Below are 27,701 nucleotides of genomic sequence, written 5' to 3' on the forward strand. Positions count from 1 at the left end.
CTCTCTCTCTCTCTCTCTCTCTCTCTCTCTCTCTCTCAAGATGGGACCTTGATTTGTAGCCCAGGCTGGCTTTGACCCGGTCATCACACTGCCTTAGCCTGTACATGTTGGTATCACAAGCCTGTGTCTGGATGAGTCTCCATCTTGAAAAGATACATATTTTGCCTCCTTTGCCCAGCTATCGTCTGATCAACCCCTCTCTTTTAATCTCATCACTCAGCTTTACTTTACTGGGTATTAAAATGAACTCTGTTCCTTCTAGAATAGGAGATTTCTGAGCCCCCGTGGATCTAATATGCACTCACCATCCATGTCTTCCTCGGATGGGAGGTAGCAGCAGTACAAAATTACTCATGCAATATTTAAGCTCATATGCGATGATCAGTCAGCCATAGTGTTTCCCGTGGTGCCTAATAATTCTGAAGGCCCCACTTAGGCAATATGGAACTTGACTGCCTCGTACATCATATTTCTCTCCACTTTAGGGAACATGTAGCTATCTGAAGGTATGAAAATTCATTTAGTCTAGATTCATATTTTACATTTACTCAAATATTTATTTGAACTCATAAAAAGTTAATTGAGGTAATTTAAAAGGTGAAGAACTAAAAGACCTCTCAAATATTGACCAAGGGACTCTGAGAAGCAACTTCAAGGACTTAACATCCAGATCACTGCAGGCACATTGCCATAGCCCTGCACACAAGCACATCTCTCCTCAAAACCATGCTCCCCAGCTGCTGAATCCATGGGCTGATTTGCTCTGCAAGGTGCCAAAAATGTAGCTAAAGTGAGAAATGCAGCCAACTATAAGGAAGAAATATAAATGTACAAACAGGATATTTTTTTCTAGAGTCTTGGGAATTCAGAAGGTTCATAATCGTCATACGAATATATAAAATTTTTAAGGAGTGCATTTATTTTAATCCATTTTTTTCTCCTTAGTTCTTCACATCAACCCTGCAAAAGAAAAGGCAAACATATCATTAGGTTCTTTCCCTCCTTGATTTTATTAAAATATGACTAACAAACAGAAACTGTATATTTACAATGTGATGTGATGTTTTGATATATGCATACACCATGAAGTTATTAAATCAAGCTAATTAGCATCTATAACAACTCACACATTTTTTATGGTTAGAACACTGACAGTCTACTCTCAACAATTTCCAAATATGTACTACCTTATGAACAGAAGTCACCATACGGGACAACATTCCTGCATGTAGCTGACATTTTGTGCCTTCTCAACATTTTCACATGTCTTCAGCGCCATAGAAACCACCATTATATTTTCTCTGTTTGTGCAAACTCAATATTTAGATTTCACATACAAGTGAGGTCATATAGCAGCCTTCTTTCTCTGTCTAGCTTAGTTCACTTAATGCACTGGCCAAGTTCACTAATTTAGTTTTCATGTGATATTTTTAGGAACACCTTATATACCAAAATGATTAGCACAAGTTAAATGAGGTATAAGACCCCATTTTGACTTACAAATGCATCTCTCAATTCTAAGTATGCAATGTGAACTGCGGGAAAAGTATAGTATAGCCATCAACTTTGGTTCTAGCGATTTAAGTAACTGTGGACGAAATTAGGATGGTGCTCCTTGAAAGAATTAAAAATGCATGCAGAATTTAAAACTATGACTTGGCAAAACCTAGCCTGGTAGAAATTTCCATTCGTGAGTCTAATTCAGCCCTTTCTCTATCCATTTCCACTGTCATGTGACTATAGTTTCCTACAGTTGTAGGTAGGGTGGAAGCCCTAATGCCTGGGTTTGAACGTGTGATTTTCTTTGGCCAAGGAAATGAAACGGAAGTGTCTTTACATGTATTACATGATTTCGCTTGTTTGTTTGTTCCTCTGTTAATGCCATAGCATGAGTAAGCCCAGGCAAGCCTTTTGACCCCCTAAAGAATGAGAAACCTGTAGCAAAGAGCTAAAAGACTTGAAGACTCCTACGTGAGTAACAGCCAAGATCAGCTAAACACAAAACACATGAGCCAGAATGAAAACATCTTTTGTTTTCATCATTGGATTTGGAAGCCATTCATTATGCAGCGATAGCTAATAACACGGTGCCGTTTCTTTCCAAAGTTCTTCCTCAGCAAGTCTCACACATTATTGACACATTTGTTTCCCATTAGTCTTTAGTGCCATTCTTTGTGTGCCTTACTCATGTGAATGGGCAGATTGTTTCTAAGTAGAATAAATAGCTTTTTTATTACCAATGGCAGGATTTAAAAAAAAAATCTGCAGGCAAAGGTGACATGACTGCTGGTGCAAAAACTAAGACTTGGGTTCTCTCCGCAGCCCTTGCTTTCTTCTCCATTTCAAACGCTGGCAAGCCAAATGCTATATTTCTCCATCTCTCTCATAGCTAGTGGGAGTCGCAGAGCCCAGATATGGCCCGTGAGCCCTGAGGAGAAGTGTACAGCTGACATCTTTTGGAAAGCTTTGCTTCACAGTATGCATCTGTAGAGCTCACAGAGCCCTACGTGGCTCTGAACATTTGTAACATGGCCGGGATGTAGGCTGTACTGCTCTCCTTGCTGAGATGAAATGCAGAGAGCTTCCAAAAGCAAAGGGACCTTGCTCAAAGCCTCACCTCTTCTAAATGGAAAAAAAAAACGGATTTTAACTTAGGTGTCCAGACTCTGAGGCTCTTTCCAGTCTACTAACAAGGATGATTTGGATGGCTCTTTGAACTAGAGGGAAAAGCAGGAGGCCATTATGGTTGTAAACTGAAATGACCTCTTGAATTTCTAGAGAATTTGATGTTTGAATTGTAGTAAGACCACAACATGAGATCTACTCTCAACAAACATTTAAGTATAAAATATGTTATTGTTGGCTTGGGTAAAATGTATAGTAGATCCCTACAGATAATTCATCTTGTTTAACTGAAATTTTATATCCACTGGTGTGTAACCCCTTATTTCTTCCTGCCACCTGCCCCTAGCAAGAATCTTGGCTTTTATGGGTTTGACTAGTTAGGGATATCATATAAATGAAATCAGATAGTGTATGTCTTTCTGCGAGTAGTATGTTTCACTTTGTATAATGCTGCCCAGTTCATCCATGACCTTTAGTGCAGAATTTCTAGGCTGGATAGAATTGCCTTGTATATTAACAGTACATGTTATTTATCCATTGCACTGTTATATAGTTAAGGTTTTTTTTTTCTAACAGTTTTCAAAAGTCACCAAGAGTAAGTAAGATGCTGCATTTGTCCCTGTCCTGGGTTTCTAGATGAGATGGAGATCACTGACTGGCTGCCTCACGTCCCCACACTGGGCACCATGCCGGTCCTGTCTGTAACCATCCTCTCTCATACTTCAGCTCTCTGAGCTCACCAAATCACGCATGCACTGCTTCTGCAACATGGCAAGGCCATCAGACTTCTTATCCCTTGCTAACACATTGAGACTGTCACCCCACCTCTCCATTCTGCTCCGGGTGGCCCCTGAATAGGGTAAGTCTGCTGCTATGCCTCATCTTCATCCCCTTGCATTTCCCACTAGAATTCTCCTGTCATGGGCTAGAACTTTCTGAAGGATTTGCACATGCCCTATCCATTTCCATTTCCATCCGCTGGCCTCTCAACTGCACCTGACACAGAAGCCTCGGGACTGATGAATAGGGACCACTGGAGAAATGATAATTGAGTTGGAGTTACAGATAGCCTCACAGTCTCCAATGTGAGATGGCAGGAATGAGCAAGGGGTTGTAGATTTAATAAACCAAGACTGATGATTTGATGTGCTATGTCCCCACTGTGCTGTCAATTCTTCTCTAGACCCCAGACGGAGTCCCATCATGACTAGAGTGTGCTATATTCAATTTATTGCAGTGAGCGCTGTGTTGGGTGACATATGGCCAGCCTTTCTGGCTAAGTGAGAGTCCATAACAAGCTGACCTTGAAGCTAAGACATTCCTTGGACTTCTCTGAACAGCATAAAAGGGGTGGTGATCCATATCAAATTGTCACTGAGGCATATTCTGTGAAGTGTGATTTCTCTCTGAGAAATGTCCAGACAGTGAAGCACTGTCTACAGCCCAGAGTCGATACCATTTATATGACAGCCTTGATGCCGACTCTGAACACTCGGCATCTTCCTAGCTACGTGGAATCATGGCTTTCCTGGGAAATATTATTTAGATGGCCCTAGCCTTAAGGGAAGTAGACTCCTTCTCCTCAGCCACTGTGCCTAAGAGCCAAAGCAGTCTGCAAAACCCTGGTTAAAGAGGGGGATTCTGGGTCTGTGCCATAAGCCTGTATTTCAATGGAAAAAGACAAAGAACCGATGGTGATGCTACCGGTTTTGGTTACCTATTATGTGCTAGGCACTCCAGTTACTCCCCTCTATCTACAGATTGAGCCTGGTTGTTCCTAGAGGAGCCAGGCAGGAAGTAATAGGACGGTGGAAACACCCCAATTGCCTTAGAAATCACCCGGTAGCCCACCCTGTTCCCTTTCCCATAGAATTTAAGTGAGGCTGGGCACACAACTCTGCTCACGGATGAAGTCAAATATAATCTCCCCCGGACTTCAAAGCCCCAGAGGAGTGGAGTCTGTCTCGCTGGTCTCATGGGACTCACTGTGTGCTGAGAATCCCTGGCTGATACCAGAATACAAAAAGCCAGGAATCCAGAGCCCAGCACTCTGTTCTCTGAGTCAGGGCTCTAATTTAGAAATGGAATCAGTGGGAAGCTAGCCAGAGCTAAAACTGCCCTTGCTGTAAAGCACACTTGTTTGTTAGGGTGTTGGAATGCAAGTGTGTTGGGCAATCACCAGGGCCATGATGCTTCACCACCTAGAAAACAGTCGTCAGTGACTCTGCTGTGCCCTAGCCTCAGGACAGGAAGGTGAAATACCCCGATGAAAAGTCACTTGATAGCTAGCTACCCAACACTTCTCTCCCCTAAATTTGAAAAGCCAGACACCCATCCTCCAATTTCCCTTTGGCCAGGGCCCATTTTGGCTAGTATAAGAAATATACCAAAGACCTCCCCTGTGCCACTCTAAGTCCAGGCTGAGGATCATGTGATGTTTATGCCTCCCCATGACCCATTTATAGCTGTCTTACTCATAGTCACTGTGGTCCCACACACATCATAGGAGAAATGGAGTCCACTCAACACTTGTCTGCGTTTCTTCCTTTAGCCGCACACTCGGCGGGTGCTGCAGCAATTACTGCCTCCTATGGGGTGCCAAATCATACAGCCATAAACACGATGACACTCAGGAGTAGTAACACTCAGAGAAAGGCAGGGCCTTGTGCTCCAGTTTCATTTGCAATGGCCAACTACCCTCGGAGCACACCGGTTCAAGCCCTCGAGTTCACTAGAGGTTAGCAGAGTAAAGCAAGGTCCTGGCATCTGTGGAGTCTTCTAAAGTATGCAAGGCACTCGCACACATTGTCCTACGGAGGCATCATGATCACGCCGTGAGGTTGGTAGTGCAAGCTATAGCAACAGCACGGAAGAAACATCATAGACCCACAATGAGAGAAGAAGGCATGTGCCACTTAGAACTCTGTCCAGGCAACCCGAAGCCCCGTAATCTTTTAAAATCTGAAACAACGAATTCGTGATCCTAGAGAAGCTAAATAAGAAGGTGAACCAAAAGAATAACATATAGTTATCCTCCTGGATATTGGAAGTAGACAAGATTGCCGGACAGGGGTTGGGAGCACGGGGGTGGGGGTAGGGTGGGGATAAGGGGAGATGAGGAGAGAGAAGGGAGAAGGGGAGGATGGGGAGAGCCTGAGGGAATGGGATGGTTGGGATGGAGGAGGGGTGGATGTGGGAGCAGGGAATTAAATATCTTAATTAAGGGAGCCATTTTAGGATTGGCAAGAGACTTGAATCTGGAGGGGTTCCCAGGTGTCCAAGGAGATGTCCCCAGCTTGTTCCTTGGGCAGCAAAGGAGAGGGTGCCTGAACTGGCCTTATCCTATAACCACACTGATGAATATCTTGCATATCACCATAGAACCTTCATCTGGCGATGGACGGAGATAGAGACAGAGACCCACATTGGAGCATGAGACTGAGCTCCCAAGGTCCAAATGAAGAGCTGAAGGAGGGAGAACATGAGCAAGGAAGTCAGGACCGCGAGGGATGCGTCCACCCACTGAGATGGCGGGACTGATCTGATGGGAGATCACCAAGGACAGTTGTACTGGAACTGATGGAGCATGGGATCAAACCGGACTCAATGAATGTGGCTGACTGTGGAGGCTGATGGAGAAGCAAAGGACAATGGTGCTGGGTTTTGATTCTACTGCATGGATGGGCTTTGTGGGAGCCTAGTCTGTTTGGATGCTCACCTTCCTGGACCTGAGGGGAGCAGGGAGGACCTTGAACTTCCATAGGGTAGGGAATCCTGACTGCTCCTTGGACTGGAGAGGGAGGGAGAGTGGGGGGAGAGGAGAGAAGTGGGAGGAGGGGAGGAGGTGGAAATTTTCAATTAAAAAAAAGAAAGAAAGAAAATAAAATCTGAAACAAAATCCTAAGTCAAATTTTAGAAGTATTTTAAGTATGTGACAAAAACCTTCTCCACCAAAGCAGAGCTCAGTGACCTCTAGTGGGGGACAAAGTGGTAAGTTGAGGGGGCTGCAGTCTCAAGAAAGATTTTTTTTCCAAATGATGAAGAAAGCCTTGTATCCTATGTATGTCTTATCATCTTAGGCCTAGAGACAAAGGTGTTTATATCAAAAGTACTCAGAATGTTCTTACAGCTGCCAAGCAATGGTCTGTGGCAACTGTAGACTCGAGAAAAAGCCAAATGGATTGCCAATGTCTTGACATATAACCAGTGGAAAATACTTTTCAAAAATACAGCCTCCCTGCCTTTATTTAGTAGTGCACAGTTGAAAACCATGTTGTCCTAGAAATCACCTTAAAACTGAGGGACTGTACAGTGACAATGTGCATAACGAGCTGATCAAAGTCTCAGCATTCAAATAAAAAGTAGGGCTTGAAGGCAATGGGAATGGGGGAATGACTCATGTTTTTAAAAATAGAAAATTTAAATCAAAACTGGTTGAGTTGTAGCTAGTTAACAGCTAAGAATCCTTTCTCCTACACTAAATTATTTTTCAAAAAATGGGAATAAGTAACCAGTACAGATTATATAGGCTGCTGTACGTTCATCAGTGCAGTCTTGGAACAACAGGCACAAAGAAATGCATATGTTTGTATGGATAATAAAGAAACATATCTGCAGTGTATCAAGACTTTGACTAACAGGCCTGGGGAGATGGCTTCATGGTTAAGAGTGTTTGCTGCCCTTCCAGGGGACATAGGTTTGGTTGTGAGGACCTGAGTTGGGTTCTCAGCACCCATATCAGAAAGCCCTCAACTGCCTATTAACTGCAGCTCCAGAGGAATCCAGTGTCCTCTTCTGGCTTCTGCAGGCATGCTTGCACACACACACATGCATGCACATGCACGCACACACACATACTCACATACATCGAACTTTAAAATTTTTTACTTCAATATTCTTGTACTTGTTCTAATGAATACTAATATATTTAATGAATAAGTTTTTTGCCTTCTCATAGTTTAGCTGTGTTCTTAAAACAGTACAAATAAACAAATACCGAGTTAATGGTTTGATGGGGCCTTCTACTTGTTTATTCTCATGATACTTTTTGTTTTCTTGAGGTTAAAGGTTGAACACAGGGCCATGCACCGGATAAACACATCATCTGCCATTAACTTACACCCCTCCCTCTTGATAAGACTTTTCTTAATTTATGTATAATCTCCAAATTACAGTGGCTGGGTTTTAATGTACAATAGTATAAAATAGTTGTTTGCTTTTAGGCCTTTGAAAAACATTAAGAAGTCAATCCAATATTAAGCAAACTGGTACAACCACTTGAGGAAATATAAGAGATACAGTGATATGAATGAAGAAGAAACGGAAAAAATCTCTCAGAGATCCACCTGCCTCTACCGTCTGGCTGCTGGGGTTAAAGCATGTGCCACTATGCCCAACTTCACCAAAGTATTTTAAGTACATAATTTTATTAGTTAAAGGGTCAGAAAAATATGCTTATGGAAAGGAAAAGAATCGTATCTTAAAGGGTCTTACAGGCTGTTGTAAATCACTCCTAAACTGTGCTCATTTTTAAACTCAAAACAGGATATCAAAGAGCTGTACAGGAGAATCACCTGGAGATTTATTTGCAATCCCAAAGCCCAGATTGCCCTTGAGCAATTACATCAGCATCTCTAGGGGTGCAATCAGTAGTTTTTACAGTTTCCCAGGTACTCTGATGTGAAGCCAAGGTTGACAACCACAGGTCTAAAAGGGCTCCTCGCACTTCTATGTCCAGATGCCCTAGGGATCTTATTAAACTGAGGGTTTAGACTTTGTAAAGTCTGAGGGTGGAGCTTGAGTTTGTGTGTGTCCCCCACCTTCCTAGAAGACATACATAGCTGTTGTTCCATGGACCATCCTTGGAAATCAAAGGGGACTCGAGAAGTGATTCTCAACAGGGCTTGGTACCACAGACACATGACAATGTGTGAAGACGTATTTAGTGATTACAAACAGTAGGAAGGGGTGTCTGTGGCATAAGCAAGTGTCTTTGAGCAGAGTTCTCTGGCCCCAGAGTTAACAGGATGGAAGAAGAGAAACCCAGATCTAGAGAGAGCTGTTTCTGGTGAAAGACAATGCTTCCAAACTTGAGCCAGAACAGAACGTTTGGTCTCTGGTGTAATAAAAGCTTTCTTCTGGGAAGCACTGCCAGTAAAACCTGAGAGATTTTCTGATAAACTTAATGAGATTAAGAGTCCCTTCTGGGAAATTAGATTTACCTGCTCTGCCTTGTAACAGAGTTTAATGATCACTTGTACCTGGGCTCACAATGTTTACTAGTCCCATTTTTTTTCTTTTTCCAACATTTGAACAGGGTTTCTGAAGCCTCTTTAAGAAACTCTGAAATGAAGCTTTGATTAGTGCCTGTAATCAGTGCATCAGAGAAACTGCTTCAACATCCTTAGCCCAAACTGCCTCCCAGCTGAGTACCAAATGAGCTCCTGACTATAGATTTGGTCGTGTTTTCTGCGTATCTGTTATGGAGACCATGCCAAGCCTTCACATCCCAGCTCTCCTGCCTTCTACCTGTGCACCTTGGACAAGTTACCTAACCTTGTGAGCTCCAATTTTTTTAATGATAGAAAAATAATAGTGTCAAGTTCATATGACAGTCGTGAGGATAACGCATTAAAGCGTTTAGCAGATGGCCTCCCACCTAGTGCAAACTGTGCCAATCTTCTCAAAGACCCACACAAAGCTTATAAATCAGCACATCCTTCCTCTGTCTTCCAAGCAAGGCTTTCAATCTGTGTCATCTTATTTTCCTGCTTTTAGTGGTGCTTATGGTCGGGAGAGATCTAAATGTACTGAGAGGAGAATTGAAGGGAGGTAACGAGGGCTTGACAGCCGTCAAGATGACTCAGCTGTCCCGCAAACATGCTGTCCAGAGTTCAATCCCCAGAACCCACACGGTGGAAGGAGAGAATAGACTCCTGGAAGTTGTCCTTTGACCTCCACATGGATGTCATGGAATATGCATACACATACATCTGTGTGCGCATGCGCACACCGCCACCACCATCACAAGAGTAGAATAAGTGAAACCAAATCATATTTTCAAAAAGACATGAGTGAGCTAACATTCAGTTGAAGAAAGAAAATAATAGAAGGGCTTGGGGGCTCAGCAGAAAACTGGGTCTCTCAGAAAAAAAGCATTTCAATTCTAGATCTCCAGATGCCTTGGAAGGCTAAAGAAAATTCCTGCAGGTGATGGAAGCATTTCTTGGAGTAGTAAATACAAGACAGTTCCTAACTGACTAGATACTGGGGCATGCCATCAGAACTAAGACTGAGCTCTTTCCCTGCCACTTCAAAGTACTTCGAGGGCTAGGAGGGCTTTGTCTTGAAATAAAGTAGAAATGGACAGTTTCTTGGATGTCATAGCTTAATTTTGAACAGGGGAAACAGGCCTTGTGAGGGAGACAGAGCCATTCCTAATGATTTAATCCTTAATAAAACACTTCTATAAATGGAACTCGAGAGAAAAGGTAGCTTGTCAGAGGGCAAAGGAGCCAGCTCCATTAAACAAAATAGGTCAGGCAACGAGGAAGGTGTCGTGTCTCCTGACTAGATAATTTGATCAAGGATGACAGGCCTTGTCATTTTTGAACTGACTAAAAAATGAGAGTGGATATACAAGAGGTTGCTCGCGTGTCTCCTTTCTTAGAAGATATCTATATCTAACAGAGTCTTGGAAAGAACTGATAATATTTACCACAGCTTTGAATGCTGTCCTTAAAAACCTGTGTATATGTGGGTGTGAATGTGCTTGTATATGTTCAGAAATAAGTTTTCCAGGAAAAAAACCCGCTGTGCTTCTTGTAGAGAGTTCTTAGAGGAACCAGCATTTTGGTTTCACTGTTTTTGCTTATTGTTCTGATTTTAGCCCTCAGAAATCAAGAGAGAGGGTAAAATAATACTGCAAAGTAAGCAAGTTAAATAAGGTGAAGAAAAGTTAAAAATCTACCCCTCTCTTATGTAAAATTTAAGTTCATGTTTCTCTCTCTCCTCTCTCTCTCTCTCTTCTCTCTCTCTTCTCTCTCTTCTCTTTCTCCCTCTCTCTCTCTCCCCCCTCTCTCTCCTGCTCCCTAAAGATTCATATGTGTGATGAAATCATATCCCCTACTGTTCAGAGTCTGCACTTTGTTTGGATATGGTTTATAGTGCTGTCATCTGCTAGAAGCATTAGGGACAGCAGCTTCATGCTTAAAAATAATCTTTCCCACTGGGCAGTGGTGGCACATGCCTTTAATTCCAGCACTCAGGAGGCAGAGGTAAGCAGATCTCTGTGAGTTCGAGGCCAGCCTGGTCTACAAGAGTGAGTTAAAGAATAGGCTCCAGAGCTACAGAGAAATTCTGTCTCGAAAAACCAAAAAAAAAAATCTTTCCCATCTTCATAAAGATAAACAGAATTTAGTGTTTGAAATACATATATGAAGTAGTAAGCCAGACGTGATGATTCATGCCTATAATCCTGGGACTTAAGAGGCAGAAGAAGAGACAAAAGGATCAGCACAGTTAGAGACTGACCTGGTCGTCATAGCTGGCTTCAACATAAAACTCAGGACTATAGAGAGATACCCTATCATGAAAGGAGAAAGAAGAGGAGTGGGGAAGGAGAAAGGAGGAAAATGAAGAGGAAGAAGAAACAGGAGCCAGAAGGAGAATGGAGGAGGAGTAGAAGGAGGGAGGAGGAGGGGAGGAGAAAGGAGAAGAGAGTGGGGATAAGGATGAGGAAAAGGGACAAGGGGAGGATAAAGAGGAGGAGGAAGGGGAACAAGTAGTCCTTGGTGAAGTTGGCAGTGATTAAGGATTATATAGAGATAAAAACACAGCAAAGACATTACTGTGTGTATCTAAGATACGACAAACATCTATATGGCTTTGGGAAAACTTCTCTGGAACTCAGTTTTGTCACCTCTAAAAGGAAACACACCCCCAAATAGCCCCCAGTGATCTTTGCTCTTGGAGTTCACACCCCTATGAAGTTCCCTTCAACACAAAACAGGACTGACTTGTGAAAATCAATTATGCATTGCAAAACTGGCAGAGTGACTTGCAGCACTAGACCACAACAGACTTCCCATGCTTGGATCTCGTGCTCTGTGGCAAGCCAGCTGCCATGGCAGGAAAGTAGCCCAATGGGTGAGGTCCCCCAGCGAAGGCACCATAACCTACTGATAAACAATCATTGCCAGCTAGCCAGCAATGTGACTGAGCCACCCTGAAACCAGACCATCTGGTTCTGTCAAGACTTTGTTCCAGCTGATATCTTGACTATAGCATTTGAGGAGGAGCCAAGACTTGGAATCACTTACCTTAGCCCCTTCTGAATGAGGTAATAAGCATCGTTCTCAGAAGTTGCTATGTTGGGAGTTCCTTGTTGCACAGCAATAGCTAATATCGTTGGCTTAACTAAGTTCAGTTGTTATATTCGGTCACTGAATAGGTAATTCTTGATAAGAATCATGAAAAGCTAATGTTACATCTGAAGGTCAGAAGTATAATCCTAGTTGCAGGATAGAATCTAACGGCTTTGGGCACTTTTTGAAGGGATGGAAGAAAGAGACAGTCAAATTTTACAGAGCCACAATTCTGAGAACTGAAAAGTTTAACCTTATAAAAGCAAGCCAACCCAACTGGCTTTGTTAGAGGGAAATAAGTTTTGATAAGGCTTAAAGGTTGCCAGATTTGTGGTGAGACTCAAGTGATTCTCCAGAGTAAGGGACATGATCTGGAAAGCAGAAAGTATAGAGCAGACCTCAGCATAGGTCTGGTCTTGGGCTTTGGTTGGAAGAAGTGGCACTGGTGGTCTTCTGACCTGTGAGGCTGTGTGGATGGATACATGGATGGACATGTGACAGAATGCTGATGAAGCACAGCATGCTGTGGAACTCGGATGACTTCAGCTCCCTTTCAGCACAATCTGGCTATTGTTTGGACTCCTATGTCAATCTGGATGCCTCACTATCTTCCTCCGTGTCTTATCCCAAGAATAAGCCAGGCTCACCAATGAGTCACTGTGTACAAAGTTTACATCTATACCAGGAAAGCGTGGTTGTTTTTCACATTTGGAGACTTTCATCCCAACAGCCTTGGTATTTAGCCAAAGAAGCACTTTCCAAATCCAGAATGATCTCAGTCTGTTTGTCAGGAGAGAATGTGATAAACAACTTCTAACTCAGTTTTTCTCAGACAAGCATCAAAATCACCTTTTGATGACCAAGTCTACTTTTCCTTAAAGAAGTGGTTGGTAACCAGGCACATCCCCATGGCTCTAATGTGCAGTCAGTACCACAGATAAAGGCTCCGACTGTATCTAGCATTTTGCTCTGATGTGAAAATAATTAGAGTAAAAATAAGTGATTCTTGCCCAGAGCCCAAGCCTGGACAACTCAATTGCTCAGAAATCAGCTTCAGTCCTTAAGTCATAATATTTTTAAATAAACTATAAAGCTGGTTATCATTCGTCCAAGTAGCTGAGATCCTTTGGTTCTGTCTGCTCTTGGACATGAAAAGTGTTCAAATTTAGAACCTCTTTTATGTTTTGCTTCCACTAGTTGGACAGTCATAAAAGAATGTTTGAACAAAGATTATCACAGCCAACTCCTTTGTATTATTGTATACCTGGAACTCAACAAAGCCTTCGTTAGACACATTTTCACATAGGGCAGGGAGATGACTTAGTCATTATGGTGTCTGCTTCACAAGTCTGAGGGCCCAAGATGCCCAGTGCCCTCATAAAAGACTGGCATAGGTGTAACCCCAGCATTGAGGAAAGGAGAGAGCAGGTAGACCCTTCCAGCTCATTGTCCAGACAGCCTAGCTTCATGAATGAGCTCTGGGTCGAAGGTATTCGCACACTCCCATACAAACACCACACCTGCAAAATTAAAGAATTATTTTCACAGAGGTTTGCAAAACTGATTTCTCGTCTTCTCTGTCATTTTATCCAGGGATTTGTCTGTGTTGTTTCTTATATATCAATCTAGAACACTCTTGAGAATTTTAGAAAGAAGAGTCAGTGGCACACTGAGCCCTGGCTTGCCCACCTCTGATCTAGAACACTGTTTGTAGAAATTAAGATTGTATCTATGAGTCTAAGTGGCTGGCAGATACTATAACCCTATAACACTGGTAGAAGTCCTTATTATTTACATGAGGATTGTCTCTTGGGATATACAAAGTCTACTAAACCACATGGGGAGAAAAAGTGAAATCTGAAAAAAAAAGGGGGACTGTCCTATCTGCCACATGGAAAACCTGCTTAGGATATGATTGAGTGTTGCACAGCCTGGATCCCGGCTGCCCCACTGTCTAGATGTGCCGTGTTGGGAGAAAGCGTGTTCCTGCTCTGTGCCTGTTTTCTCATTTATACAATGCCATCCTTACACACATTTTTTTTAAATTTGAGTCTCACAGGTCCTTAGTGCCTGGTCACTCACTAGAAATACTATAACAAGAATTTGTGATCCCTGCTTTACTGAATTTCAGTGAAGAAGTCTGACTACGTCTCTTACTATGTATTTGAATCTTGGCTATAAAAGTGGGGTGGGTGAAGGGCCAGGCATGCTGCATATCAGTGGCTCTCAAAGTGGAATCCCCAAACCACCAGTAGCAGTAACAGCGGCCACCATGAAAACTTGTCGCAAAAACACTTTCTGGGACCCATTCCAGACCTACTGAATCAGGAATGCGGGGCGGGGGGTAGCCTGGAAGTCTGAGACTCGACAATCCATCCAGATGATTTTAACATTAAATGTTGAGGGACTGTTTGGGGAAAGGAAGGAGACTTATGTATGAGCAGAGGGCATCTGTGGGAAGGGAATAAGGAGAAAATGTGATCTAAGCACAATATTGAATATGTATGAAAATGTCATAAGGAAACCCATGATTTTGTGTGCTAAGTAAAAAAAAAGTCTTTAATTGAAAATCATAGTTCTCATCTCAGAGTTTTCTTCATACCCCAAGACCACTGCCAAAAATTCTGTCCTTGGTGCTGCTATGATCCCCAGTCTCCTCAAGATCTCAGTTAAAAATAGGAAAGGGCTTGCTTCTTGAATGGCAGCCCAGCCATGCAAAGTCAGCCAGGAAGAATAACTACACCATTGGATTCTAGAATCTAACCCTGCAATGATCTCGGCAGGTTGGAAGTGTCTGCCAAAATTCACAGCGCTGTTTGGATTTTTAATGGAGACAGCTTTATATTTCATGTAACTCAAGTTTCTTGGCATTTTACCGCCTACGTGTGCAGGAGGGTTGTCGTAGCATGGCTGCGCTGTGAGCTCTGTGGCCTCAGAGCATACCATGGTGAAGGCTGCAGAATTGCAACAGATTATGCAAAGCTGACCTGTGGTTCAAGAGGTGAAGCCCTGGCGACTACCGCTTGATAGATCAGAATTTGACTAGTGAGAAAGAGTGTTCCCCAGGAGAGAAAACTGAGTGTAGCTTCAGCGAAAGAGATGACAGCCGCAGGCTGTATTAAGGGCTTCCAGAAGCAGTGTGCTGTAGTTGCATTTGCCATTCCCATTGGTCACAGGTTCTCATCCTGTGAATCATGACCCCCCATTTGGAGGTGGTCAAATTGCACTTTCACGGGGGTCACTAAGACCATCAGAAAACACAGATAATTATATTATCATTCAAAATTACAGTTATGAAGTAGCAATACAAATAATTTTCTGGCTGGGGGTCCCCACCACATGAGGAACTGCAGTAAAGGGTCGAAGCCTTGGGAAATTTGAGGACCACTGCTCTAGAGCATTGTCACAATTTGGACTCATTTGGGCCATGAGCTCCTCTTCCTGCCCACCAGGGGCTCTGAATCCAGCTGGGCTGGTGGAGTGGCGAGCTCCTGGCAGTGGAAGCAGGCCTATAATTGGCTCATTATTGGATTGGATTTGGCACAAAATGACTTCCAGGCTCTCTACTTCCTGACAGGTAATAAGCAGCAAGCTTTGTATATGATGCTGCGGGGAATCGAAGATACCTGTCTTTGCTGCTTCTGCTGCTGCTGTTGTTGTTGCTGCTGCTGCTGCTGCTGCTGCTGCTGGAAAGCTTTACAGCAGAATTCACTTTTAGAATGGCGATTTAGGGCATTTTGAAGTAAATCTCCCTCCCACCCCCGCGCGCTATTGTTTTCTACATAGTACTTCTGATTTAAGACATTCACCTAATTTCCATAATCCTGGATGTTTTGTGTCAGTGTGTGTGTGTGTGTGTATGTGTGTGTGTGATGCTTTGCTGCTTGCATGTGAGTAAATGTTGCACTGAATTATGATGTTTTTACATTTATTTGTACATATGCATGTGACTAGACCGCAGCTCACATGTGGCAGCTGAAAAGCAGCTTTAGGGAACTCTGTTCTCTCCTTCTACCGTGTAGGTCCTGGGGACTGAACTCAAGCTGGAAGGCTTGGTGGCAAGCGCTTTTATCCACTGAGCCATCTCCCTGGCCCGAGTATAGCTCTTTTTAATTTACACATCAGGGTCTGCAGCCCAGTGGTGGAGCATTAGCATGTGCAAAGTCCTGGGTTTGATAGCCAGTACTAGACACAGGAAGCAAATAAACACTAAATATGGGAAGAAATAGATATGGTACATTTCTTTTGAAATACATCTGTCATGACACATCATTATTGGTTAGAAAGGATTATTATCCCCTATTGCATGGGGACTTAAAATAGATGTACTTCATAACCAGTCTTAAAATTCCCTTCCACTGATGGGAAATGACAACACATCCCACAGTCCTCCACCCGGTGAAGTTGGAAGTCACATAAGAATGAATTGCAGATCTAATTCCTATCTGACTGCGCTCACAGTGCTGATGAGCGGCTTGAAATGGAATGAACATGGGAATACTTTTGAATTCTCAGAATCTAGTCTGGAGACTTGCTAATGTCTTTCCTACTGCTAGGCCCCAGTTAAAAGATGAAGGGTTTTTTCTACAAGTCCCACCCCCCCCCCCCCCGGCAAAAAAAAACCCTCTTTTTCTTTTTTTTTTAATTTATTTATTAAAGATTTCTGTCTCTTCCCCGCCACCGCTTCCCATTTCCCTCCTCCTCCCCCAATCAAGTCCCCCTCCCTCATCAGCCCAAAGAGCGATCAGGGTTCCCTGCCCTGTGGGAAGTCCAAGGACCAACCACCTCCTTCCAGGTCTAGTAAAGTGAGCATCCAAACTGCCTAGGCTCCCACAAAGCCAGTACGTGCAGTAGGATCAAAAACCCATTGCCATTGATCTTGAGTTCTCAGTAGTCCTCATTGTCTGCTGTGTTTATTGCCTGCTTATGATGCCCCTTTAAGCAGACATTTTGCAAAGTCTGTAGGTTTTCATACTATTTAGCACGTGTATTTGTTAGTGGCTGGCTGCCTGCCTGTCTCCCTTTTACTGTAATGGAACTATCACTTAACTGCCAAATTCAGAAATGCAGAAAGAGAGAGGAAACCCTCCTGTGGGGTACTAATTGGGTGTGAGTGGGGCGTAAGGTTAGAGCAGGATGTAATAGAGAAAACCACCAGGGTCTGTCTGGATGATCAGACTGAAATGATTCTCATTTTATTCCCAGGACCAGACTTCAGTAGTGCATAGTCTGTGCATGAGAGATTACTCTAATAGGTGAGATGCCTCTTTCTGTTCTTCTAGGCCTATTCGAAAAAGCACAACAAGGAGTAAATGAAACTCAGCAGCTTTTCTTTGACATCAGAGAAACAGCAGCTCGATCGCCCAATGTTCCTAGCACGGATTCTCTTTGGAGGAAAGTCCAGAAACTACAGGTCATTTACTCGTGGAAAACTGGGAGAAGAGGAGAAAAAAAAATCCCTTGAAGTTTCCACTAGAAAATGAAAGTGCTCTAAAGAAATCCTGGTGCTGCCTTCTGGAAGAAAGGGCTTTGGAACACTGCCGCCAAGCAGCCTTTCAAAACTGGAGCTGCACTGCCTCCTCCAGGAAAAAGAGGACCCTTGCAGCCTGAAAATCAACTCACAGACAACAGAAGCTCTGGCAGAACAAAGTAGGTGGTGCCTGAGACACAGGTCCTCTGGGATGCTTAGGAGCCTCTGGGTGAGCTCAGATTAGTCACAGATAATTAGTGCTTTTTCATTTTCAGCACACTTTCTTCCCGATCTCTATAGAAATAGGCTGAGCTACTCTTTAGAGGGTATGTTATTTAAAAGCGAAACAAATCTCAGCTTTGGAAGCGAGAGACAGAGTGCAGGGACAGCAAAAGGAAGAAATGTTTCCTCTACGCTTGTTTGTCTTCGGTGGCCCACCTGAAACACCTCCCTGGCCTTCGGATTCCACCATGTGGATTCCTGTTCATAGATTCAGCTCAGACTGGTCACAGTATCACAATACAGCACAAGTGTGTCCCATGCTTTCCAGAACAAGTAGCATCTAATGGCTTTGTGTTAAGTGGGAAAATCTGAGCCCTGTCCACACCATCTTGTGCCGTCAAACCGACTGCTATAATTGCCCCCCTACTCTTTGCTGACTTGTTTCTTCACGTCTCCTGTGAGCAAATGTCCCCTCTCCCATCCGTCCCTAACTACGCCAAGTTCTTGCTATCTACTTCTAGTATACTCTTGCCTGACACAGGAGGTACACACATACCTTAAGTTTTTTCCTGGTCAGGCATAGTTTAGAGTGATAACGTGCATTTTTGAAGGAGAAAAGCTGATCCAGTTAGGATAAATTCCACCTAGCCCATGTACAAAATGATTAAGAAATGAAAATGGAATCTAAACAAGTGGATGTTTGAACTCTTGGCATTTAGTAACCCTGCTTGGCAAGTTTTCAGGAGCTGTCTCTGGAACTAAAGGCCGGCATCTTTTGTACTGATTGAGACTCAGGCAAGAGCTAGACAGGAAGAGGTGTAGTGCTTGCTTGTCCGAGGCTCAGTTGTCCCTGCTGCATTTCAAGGCAGATCTTCTGACATGGAAAGAAGTACCACTGACCCTCTAACAGGAGGCCCCCTGGGGCTTTCTGGCAATAGAGCATGCTTGCAGAAATGATGGTTTTTAGCAGTCAAGAGGAATTGTTCTGAGCTGCCTTGCTGCCACCTGCCTGGATGAAAGAAACTCTAATTTGTCGACTGCTTAATAGAAAATTCACTCAGTGGGAAGCCAATTGACCATCCCCGCCTGGGATTAAACCAGCTACCCCCTCACCATCTGCATAAAGCTATAAACCAGAGCATGTGGACTGAGGAGTTCCCAGGCAGGGGACCCTGGCAAGGGAGCATAAGTAAATCTGCAGGTCTTGCTTTGCTCCTCGCGAATCCTCCTTCTCAACCGCCACAGCATGTGCGGGGAGTTGAAACGAGCAGCGAGCCGCGTTGTCACGATGCAGCCAAGGCTGATTAGACAGCCCAAAATTCACTTTCCTAGTTTTCTGCGTGGGCTGCACACAGCGTGAGAGGGGATGAGAGAAAAGGCTTCATGGCTGGAAGACAGCTACAGTTGAGAACAACACGGCCCCGCCTAACAAGCCCTTGCTTATACTGGGAGTAAAGGCAGCAATGGCAGAGGTCAGGATTTTCTCCTCAGCAGCTGTGTTGAACCTAGTAAGGGACCACACCATGTCCCTGTGGTCACAATCTTATACTACTCTGTCTCTTCTCCTCCCCCTGCACTTCCTTTCCTTGCTTTCTTTACCTTCCGGTCTCTTTCTTTCCTGCTTTCTCTCATGTTTTATAGGCTTTAACATTACATTTCCTTCTCCTAAGACCTTTAAGGGAGAGCAAATTCTCTGTGTTGTCACGCAGTTTTTCACCTATTAACCGGTTAACCGGGCTACCCGCAGTACCCGATGGTCTCTGAGCCCAGGGAATCCTTTACGGTTACTGCTTTGCTGTCGGATTGAATGAATGAATGGGTAAACAGACAAGCAAAGAAACAAACAAGCTAGCATGAGACTTGTGGCTCAGTACCCTCTTGGCGGGAGGGAGCAGTTTCTGATGTCTCGTAGCCTTTGCTTGTTTCACTCAGAGCTGGCATAGTAAAATATTCGAAAGAACTATAGCTGACTAGAAGGACGCTTTTTCCCAGAATGCAGCAGGTGACCATGATTCAAAGGACCGGGGGGGGGGGGGGGGGGGGGGGGGGGGGGAGTACAGCAGATGCTGGAGCGACTTACAAGCTGGGTGACTCTAGTATCACTGAGTAACCTTAGCTTTGACTCTGCATAAACAAACTAGCCATCCCTCGCAGTCAAGAAAAGAGGTAAATAAAATATATATGTAAATCACAGGATGCTTCATCGGCCATCCCCAAGCATATAATAAATGGGGCTGCTCCTGGTGATGAGGAAACCGTAATGCTGCTATTGGCACAGATATTTGTTACTAATACTTAACATTGATTTTTAAAAGTTTGGAGAACTGCTGAGATAAATACTATAACCCAGGTAGGTATATACAATTATAAATATCTAATTTACTGATGGGTAAAAAAAAAGTGTATCTGAGTGTCTTATTTCTACAAATCTAATTATGTATAAAACTATACATATTAGGTAGTTAATTCCTATACTATACTCCTTTTTATTGTCATCTTAATTTTTATAAAATGCATTGGATAGACTGCTTAGAAAGGGAAGTTTGCGAGATGAGACATGAATTTCACAAGTAGAAAATTGGGTTTATTCTTTGCTAGCACTACTGACATTTGAGGCTGGATAATTCTTTGTTGTAGGGACTGTTCTGGACATTATGGGATGTTTAACAACATCCTTGTCTTCCTCCCCACCCTGCACATCAGTGTGTCCAGATATTACCAAATGACCTCTAAAGGACCACACCACACACACACACACACACACACACACACACACACACCACTCATGTATCCTAGGTTGTAAACCACACCTTAGGACAGAGACAAGCATTCTACAGTACTGAAAGCAAAACACATGCCCGTCATGATTGCCCTTGGGCCCAGGAAAAGATATATGCCAGCTTACACAGATCTGCAGAATCTGGTCCTGAGCCAACTGTTTTTATGCAGGTTGTAGACAGGTCCTAGCACCAATTTTTGCGAGACAACAAAACAAATGAATGAAACTCTGATGTGGTTCAGGACCACTGAGGAAACTCCCTTTCTCCAAGTGCAGAGTAGCAAAAGGAGAATTACAAATCAAAAGAGAGGCAGCTTCACTAAAGAGTTAAAAAAAAATCCTTCTCCAACCATTTCCTTTAGAGAGAGAAAAGAGCCTATGTAATTGGGTCAAAGCCGAGAACACATCAAAATTGAGGACAAAAAAGAAAAATGCCCAGCAAACTACAGAGAAGACATTAGGGGAAGCTTTTAGGTTTTGTTTTCCTTTTTTTTAACATACAGTTCTACATAAATCAATAAATCAGTCCCCTGTTTTCTGGCAGAGGGACTAGGTTCTGAAATCATGATAAGTCAGACTATGAAAAATGAATCATGTTAGTCCTGGAGGCTGCAAAGCAACATGAAAACAATCACTCTTATGATAAACTGTATGGTGGGAAAAGCAATATGCAAAACTCGAAATGCAATGAATGATGGCGTGTCCGGAAAAAGAGGCTGCAAGAACCCATTCTTGCTGCCTGAGTCATTGCCTAGCTCAGGCATTGTGCTTACATATCCTTTTCTAGAAGCAGCCCCTATGCTTCAAAGCTACCACATGCAGGGTATACTGTTTTCCACTCATTATAAAATTAACAAAAGAGGCATTTAACTCAACCTTGCAAAGATGGAAGGAAACAAGACCACATCTTTATGACCATATTGTTAGCAACTCGGCTATAAACTACTCCCTATTTACAAGTAGAGAGCGAGAGGAAAGAGATCCAAGTATCATACTAAGAGGGGCCATTGTTTGGTGCAATTACCTTTTACTCTCCAGATTCGATTATTTCTGTAGGTTCTTGGGGGACGGTTTTTTTTACATATAAAATTTGGTTGCTTGTTCTGGGTTTTAAGGCAAACTTGCACTCTTTAGCCCAAGGTGACCTGGAGGAGATCACAATAATTCTCCAGTCTCACAGTCTCCTAAGTGTTGATATTATAGGCATGAGCCACCAGGCTTTGTTTTAGGGTCTATGTAGATTTTAAAACCTATTATTTTTTGCATTTGACAGGGTTGTTTCCATTCACAAATTAATATTAATCACATTTCCCAAATACAGAGATATCATTGATTTGGTTGTTGATGTAAGACCCTCGTTTTTAACCATGTCTACATGGAAGATCTCTCTGTAAGCTCTGATTTCGCTGCATCCCAGACTTTTCAGTAAGTTGCAGATTTTTTCCTTTAATCTAAAAGGGGCTCTGATTTCTTTTGTGATATTTTGGTTGATTCATTAGGTATTTTGAAATATGTTTTGGAGTTCCACAAATTTGTGACTTTCTAAACTTGACTCGGTTATTGAGTCATAATTTTAAATAATTTGATCCATCATGCATGACTTCAATCCTTATTCATTTATTAAGACTAGTTCTATGTTCAACCAAAAGTACATGGTAGACAATGTTCCTTATGTACTAGAGAAGGATACATACTCTTGTTCAGTACAGTGCTCTAGGTGTGCCTATAAAGTCTAGTTGATTTCCTTTGCTGTTCACATCTTCTATTTCCTGTTACTCTTTTACTAAAAGTGGGATTTCTTTGAGGCAGGGTTTTACTCTGAAGCTGCCCTGGAGCTCACTGTGTAGTCCACAATGGCTTTGGATTCATGGCAATCTCCTTTCCTCGGCTTCCTTAGTGCTGGGATGATGGACGTGAGTCACCATACCCACCTATTAATGCACATGGGGAATTTAAGTCCCCAGTTATTATGTTTATTAAATGTCTGTTGCTCAGCTCAATTCTGTCAGCTTCGGCTTCATGCATTTTGGGGGTCTGTTGTTAAGTCCTAAGTGTACTTCTAATCAAGCTTGTGGGTCCATCCATTTACCCTCCTGTCAACACTCTCACAATTAGCACTTGAATAAACAGGAGTGACAGCGAGGCAGAATGTTTAACATTTAAGAGTAATGAGTACCTTATGTTCTCCTTTTCGAGAGATGACATATCTCTGGATGACTGGTTAGCAAATATGTCTTGTCTAGATATAAATGCACTTTGAAAACTAAAGCCAACAAGTTGCTGAAAATTAAATTTTCTTTGATTTTGTATATTTTGTTACATATGTATATAGTAAATATATTTGCAGTCTGGCAATGGTGGTACGCTCCTATAATCCCAGCACTCGGGAGGCAGAGGCAGGTGGATCTCTGTGTGTTCGAGACCAGCCTGTTCTACAAGAGCTAGTTCCAGGACAGGCTCCAAAGCTACAGAGAAACCCCTCTCAAAAAACCATGCAAATATACCTATGTTTGCATTAGTAAAACTGAAAGTGTCTTCCTTAGTTGGTAATTACAAATGGGATTAATTCTGCAAATTATTACTTTCATACATTACCAAAATCCATGAAGTGAATTACTAACAATTACAAAAAGTCTTCAGTTCTAAAAACATTTATTTTTATTTTATAAATGTTTTCCCTGGGTGTACATATGTGCACCATACACATGCCCGAGGAAGAGGGCAGAAGAGGCCCACCCCTGGAACTGGAGTTGCAGACCACTGTGAGCTGCTGTGTAGGTGCTGGGAGCACCACGATCCTAGGCAGGAGGAGCAGGTGCTCTTAACTACTGAGTCATCTCTCCAGCCCCTAGGTTACATTTTTAAAATGAAATGATGTGTGTGGTGATGGATGGATATACAAAGAAAACGTGAAATATAGACACAGTGGAATAGTATTTGGCCATAAAAAAGTGAAAATCTATGTGATTTAAAGCAATATGGATGGAGATGGAGAACTTTATGTTAAGTGTTTTACAAGCAAAGACACATGGTTCTAACTCTTATGTGGAAGCTAAAAATATTTGTTTCATAGAACTTGATCATTGAGTAATGGTTGCCAGAGATTAGGGAGAGTAGGAGGAAGGTGGACTAGAGAAGGGTTGTATAATAGATAACTAAGCTCAGTTATATGAGAGTAATGGGTTCTGGCATGCTTCAGCATAGATGAATGGCGACACTTCCTCAACAGTCTATTAAATATGGTATACAGAGCAAGAATGTAAAGTCTCCCAGCACAAAAAGTATAAGCATTTAAGGATATGGTGATTACCACATCATACATCATAAATAAGCATATATGCATTGATTTAAAAATGACAAGCCACACCCAGGCAATGCTGGAGTATGCGTTTAATCCCAGCACTTGGGAGGCAGAGACAGGCAGATCTCTGTGAGTTCGAGGCCAGCCTGATCTACAAGAGCTAGTTCCAGAACAGGTTCCAAAGCTACACAGAAAAACCCTGTCTCGGAAAAAAAAAAAAAAAGATAAAGGACAAAAGTTACCCAGAGTCTCTAGCTTAATATGTATAATAATGTGTGAAGTCTGCCAGCCACAAAGCCTGTGGCCACACTGAGTAGCTGAATACCTTCGATCTCAGAATAATGTTTTCTCTCTAGAGTTTCGTCAGTGCCAGGGTTTTCAATTGCTGCTCTCTTGTTCCTTTGCGTAATTGTAGAATTCTTAGGTTTTACCCCTCTAAATCATTTCTTGTAATTGCTGTAGTGTTGCCACCTTAATATTTCCATTGTTCCTCTCTGATGTTTTGTTAGCAAAGAGCTCTTTTACCACTGGGAAAATAAGAGCTATTATAGACAACTTGTAGAGTCTTGTTTGGCTCTGTTCTAAAAGTTTTTGCAGTACTACCTAAAAGGAACTGTTTGGTCCTAACTCACACAAATATGCACATAACACACACACACACACACACACACACACACAGAGAGAGAGAGAGAGAGAGAGAGAGAGAGAGAAAGAGAGAGAGAGATTCATGTGCTTAAACAATTTTGGTTGGGTGATAATAGGAAATATTACAAAGAGTTCATATCCCTTTTCTGGTCTTTCTCAGCAAGAAATTCTATATTTTGCTCAAAAACCTATTTGAAGATTTCATGTCAGTTTGGCAACGCAAACAGAATTGAACATGACACTCAGCCATTAGTTGGTTCTACTATTTTATAACTAGCAAGTTGATGCAGTTATCTGCCAGATTAATTCCCACTCCAGGTCCCTGAGCTTTATACTGTGGTTTCATTCTCACCCCTCCCTTCCGTTCTATAATGGGGCTAAGACACTACATGTTGTCATTTTACTTTAACTCAAAATAGATTCTAAGATGAGCATCATGATACATTTCTCCTATCCCAGCACTTGATACGATGAGGCGTGAGGATAGTAAGTTTGAGGCCAACCAAAGCAATATAGTGAGAATCTGTCTTAATTAAAAAAAAAAAAAGAGGAGACGAGAGGAGGGGGTGAAGGGAGGGTGGGTGGCCAACTCCTCTCTTCTCTAGGAAATCTTTTCAACCAAACTAGTTTGAAAATATCTGTAGAAGGTCTATGTCAGTATGCCATAAATGACGTCAGGACAACCCAATGGACTGCCTCACAAACCTCCTGTTAGTGTTATCTAGAAAGTCAATATTCAACTCCAGTGCGAGGAGACTGTGTGCAATCAATATGCATGGTGTGGTGAGATGTGGGACTTGAAGCAGTCTGACAAGCAGATAACTGGCAGAATCAGTTTCCCTAGGACTCACTCCAAGAATGAAGGTCAGCAGGGCAGAATGAAGGTCAGCTGGGCAGTGGTGGCGCACGCCTTTAATCCCAGCACTCGGGAGGCAGAGGTAGGTGGATCTTTGTGAGTTTGAGGCCAGCCTGGCATACAAGAGCTAATTCCAGGACAACGAGGGCTGTTACACAGAGAAACCCTGTCTCAAAAAAAATTGAAGGTGATAATTCAGTATTATGAAGCTTATAAGAAACATAGGAGCCAAGCATAGTGGCCCATACCTCTAATTCCAGCACTAGAGAGGCTGAGGTAGGAGGATTGCCATGAGTTTGAGGCTAGCCTAGGTTGCAGAGAGTTACAGCCCAGCTTCAGCTTTGAATTAAGACCCTGTCTTGGGGGGCGGGGGGAGAGTGGATATAATGTTCTTTACATAGTGGCAAGTGACAAATATTACTGCGATCCATAAGTCTTGATTAAAGGGATGGATAAATGAATGACTGGACAGCCAATGAGACAAAATGCCTATTGCATGTTCCCATGCAGATTCCCTCCAGACTTGTGTTTAAGGGATGGAGAAGGTCATGTCCGCTGTTTAATACTGCTGGTAAAGGACAGGTTTGCTCCTAGCATCTCCTAGGAGAAAGAGCCATGACTTAGTGAACCCATCTGTTGGCAGAATTTTCTATTCCAGTTAATAGGAACCAGATCTGCAGACAGACAGTTGGTTGTGTTCTTACAAGGGGATCATTACTGAACAATTAAAATGAAAATAAGTATTTTAAGTGCCTTGTTGGAACAGCCTGCACAGCTTTGAACCTACTCTTTTTACGTCTGACCCAGGGCTTCTTGGTCTGCCTCACACATATTCTGGTGATTTCTTTTCTTTTTTTCTTTTCTGTCTGTCTGTCTGTCTGTCTTTCTTTTTTGAGGCCCGAACGCACAGAGTGTTGCCTCCTCTCACTTCCAAATCTGCACAGCTCCATGTTTGTCAGATCCTCTTGCCAAAGCAATAGTTCATTGTTCTTTATGGTATATAATAGGGAAAAACATGTGCCACGACCTGCCCTCACCTAACGTCAACCTCCCCTAACTAGAAGAATGGTCAGAAAGAGACCAATGGGCAAACAGCCCCACTAGTTCTCCAAGCAGTAATGGAATAAGACAAACCCGTAGGCGTGGCTTTCCCTGCAAACCATACACAAAATGCTGTCTCCATTGAACGCTCCTGGTGGAGCTTCCTCCTCCTGATAATGGTCATTTTCAGATAAAGAGACTAGTTTTCCACTCACCTTTTCCCCCTTAAAACTACTGTTCCATTTTGGGGACATATTTCAGTTCACTTTTAATATTCTGGATCTCCGATAGATTGACAGCAGGTCCTGGGAGTTTCTTTGCTCCAGGAATTGGCTTCTTCTCTTCCTCCGAAGTGGGAGGAGCCCCCTGAAAAAAAAGGAGAGAAACCAAAATCCAGGATATTTCATCTCTCTGGCTCATGGCATAGAGCAGGAAAACAAATATCAAAAGAAAACGTCAGAGTGTGATTCTAGCATGGGGACTTTCTCCTGTACCTATTATTCAGATAGCCTTAGAGTTTCAACAAAATTCCCTGCAAATTGTACAGAACTGTAAAATAATGTAAGGGGGAAAGTCCTTTCCATATGTCTTAGGACACATTAAGCAATAGTTGAGTGTCTGGTAACTAATAAACACTGCCAACAGTTAGAAGGGGCTGAGCTTCTCACGAAAGCATATTCTAAAAGCGACTCTGATTTAGTATCATACCATCCTCAGACACCTGATGGCAGAAATCTGTAAAAAGTCAGCGCACAGCTAGCCCCAATGAGTCCAGGAGTCTGCAAAAGTTTGCTCAGAGTGTGGTGCCTGTCAGCCTTTTGTCCTATGGTTCCTTTAGGAAACAAGCTCAGAAGGAAAGAAAACATCTCTGAATATGGGAGGGAAGGCCAGAAGCCAACCTTTGCCTGCTGCTTTGAATAGTTTCAATTTCATATCATCAAAGGAATCTCAGTTCTAGGGAGGGACATACAGCCTTTTCTTTTTGTGTGTGGCTCCTCGAGTACCTGAGGACAGAGGCTCGAATGTATACTTGATGCTTTGTATTTAACTGGTTTATCCCATAATCAACCTACACCTCTATGTGTGTGCACCTAGCACATACAGAAAAGGACTATAAAGCATTGCGATCAGCTACTGTGTGTAGCTCCATCTAGTTACAAGAGACGAAAACTGCATGCTAAGCCTGTTCTTCCTACTTGCCTGAAAGGAAGATATTGGAGAACATTTGATCACCCTAACAGCCAAGGTATCATCCCTTGGATCAGATTACTTCAGGGGTAACTGAGTGACTGCCCTAACTCCTTGTCAGTAAAATCCATCCATCACCATGCAGAGGTCACATTTACCAGATCTGCTGTCAACAAATGATTGAGTACAGCAGCATTCCTAAAGTGATG

At 42.8% G+C, this 27,701-nt stretch overlaps 1 protein-coding gene across 1 annotated transcript in view; it reads right to left on the reverse strand.

Annotated features, from left to right (window-relative positions):
* Positions 1–625: 625 nt before the first annotated feature.
* The window catches only part of LOC121441358 (small muscular protein-like), a 48,373-nt gene continuing 21,297 nt past the window's right edge, over positions 626–27,701 (reverse strand). Inside the window, exons 4-5 of the mRNA XM_041642485.1 lie at positions 26,520–26,670; positions 626–960 (exon numbers count right to left, since the gene is read on the reverse strand). Of these exons, the coding sequence (XP_041498419.1) occupies positions 26,536–26,670 (135 nt within the window). The 3' untranslated portion in view covers positions 626–960; positions 26,520–26,535. The remainder of the gene's footprint in view (positions 961–26,519; positions 26,671–27,701) is intronic.

This window comes from Microtus oregoni, unplaced genomic scaffold, assembly GCF_018167655.1.
Source record: "Microtus oregoni isolate MIOR12 unplaced genomic scaffold, Mior012 000074F_ref0000038, whole genome shotgun sequence".
NCBI lineage: Eukaryota > Metazoa > Chordata > Mammalia > Rodentia > Cricetidae > Microtus > Microtus oregoni.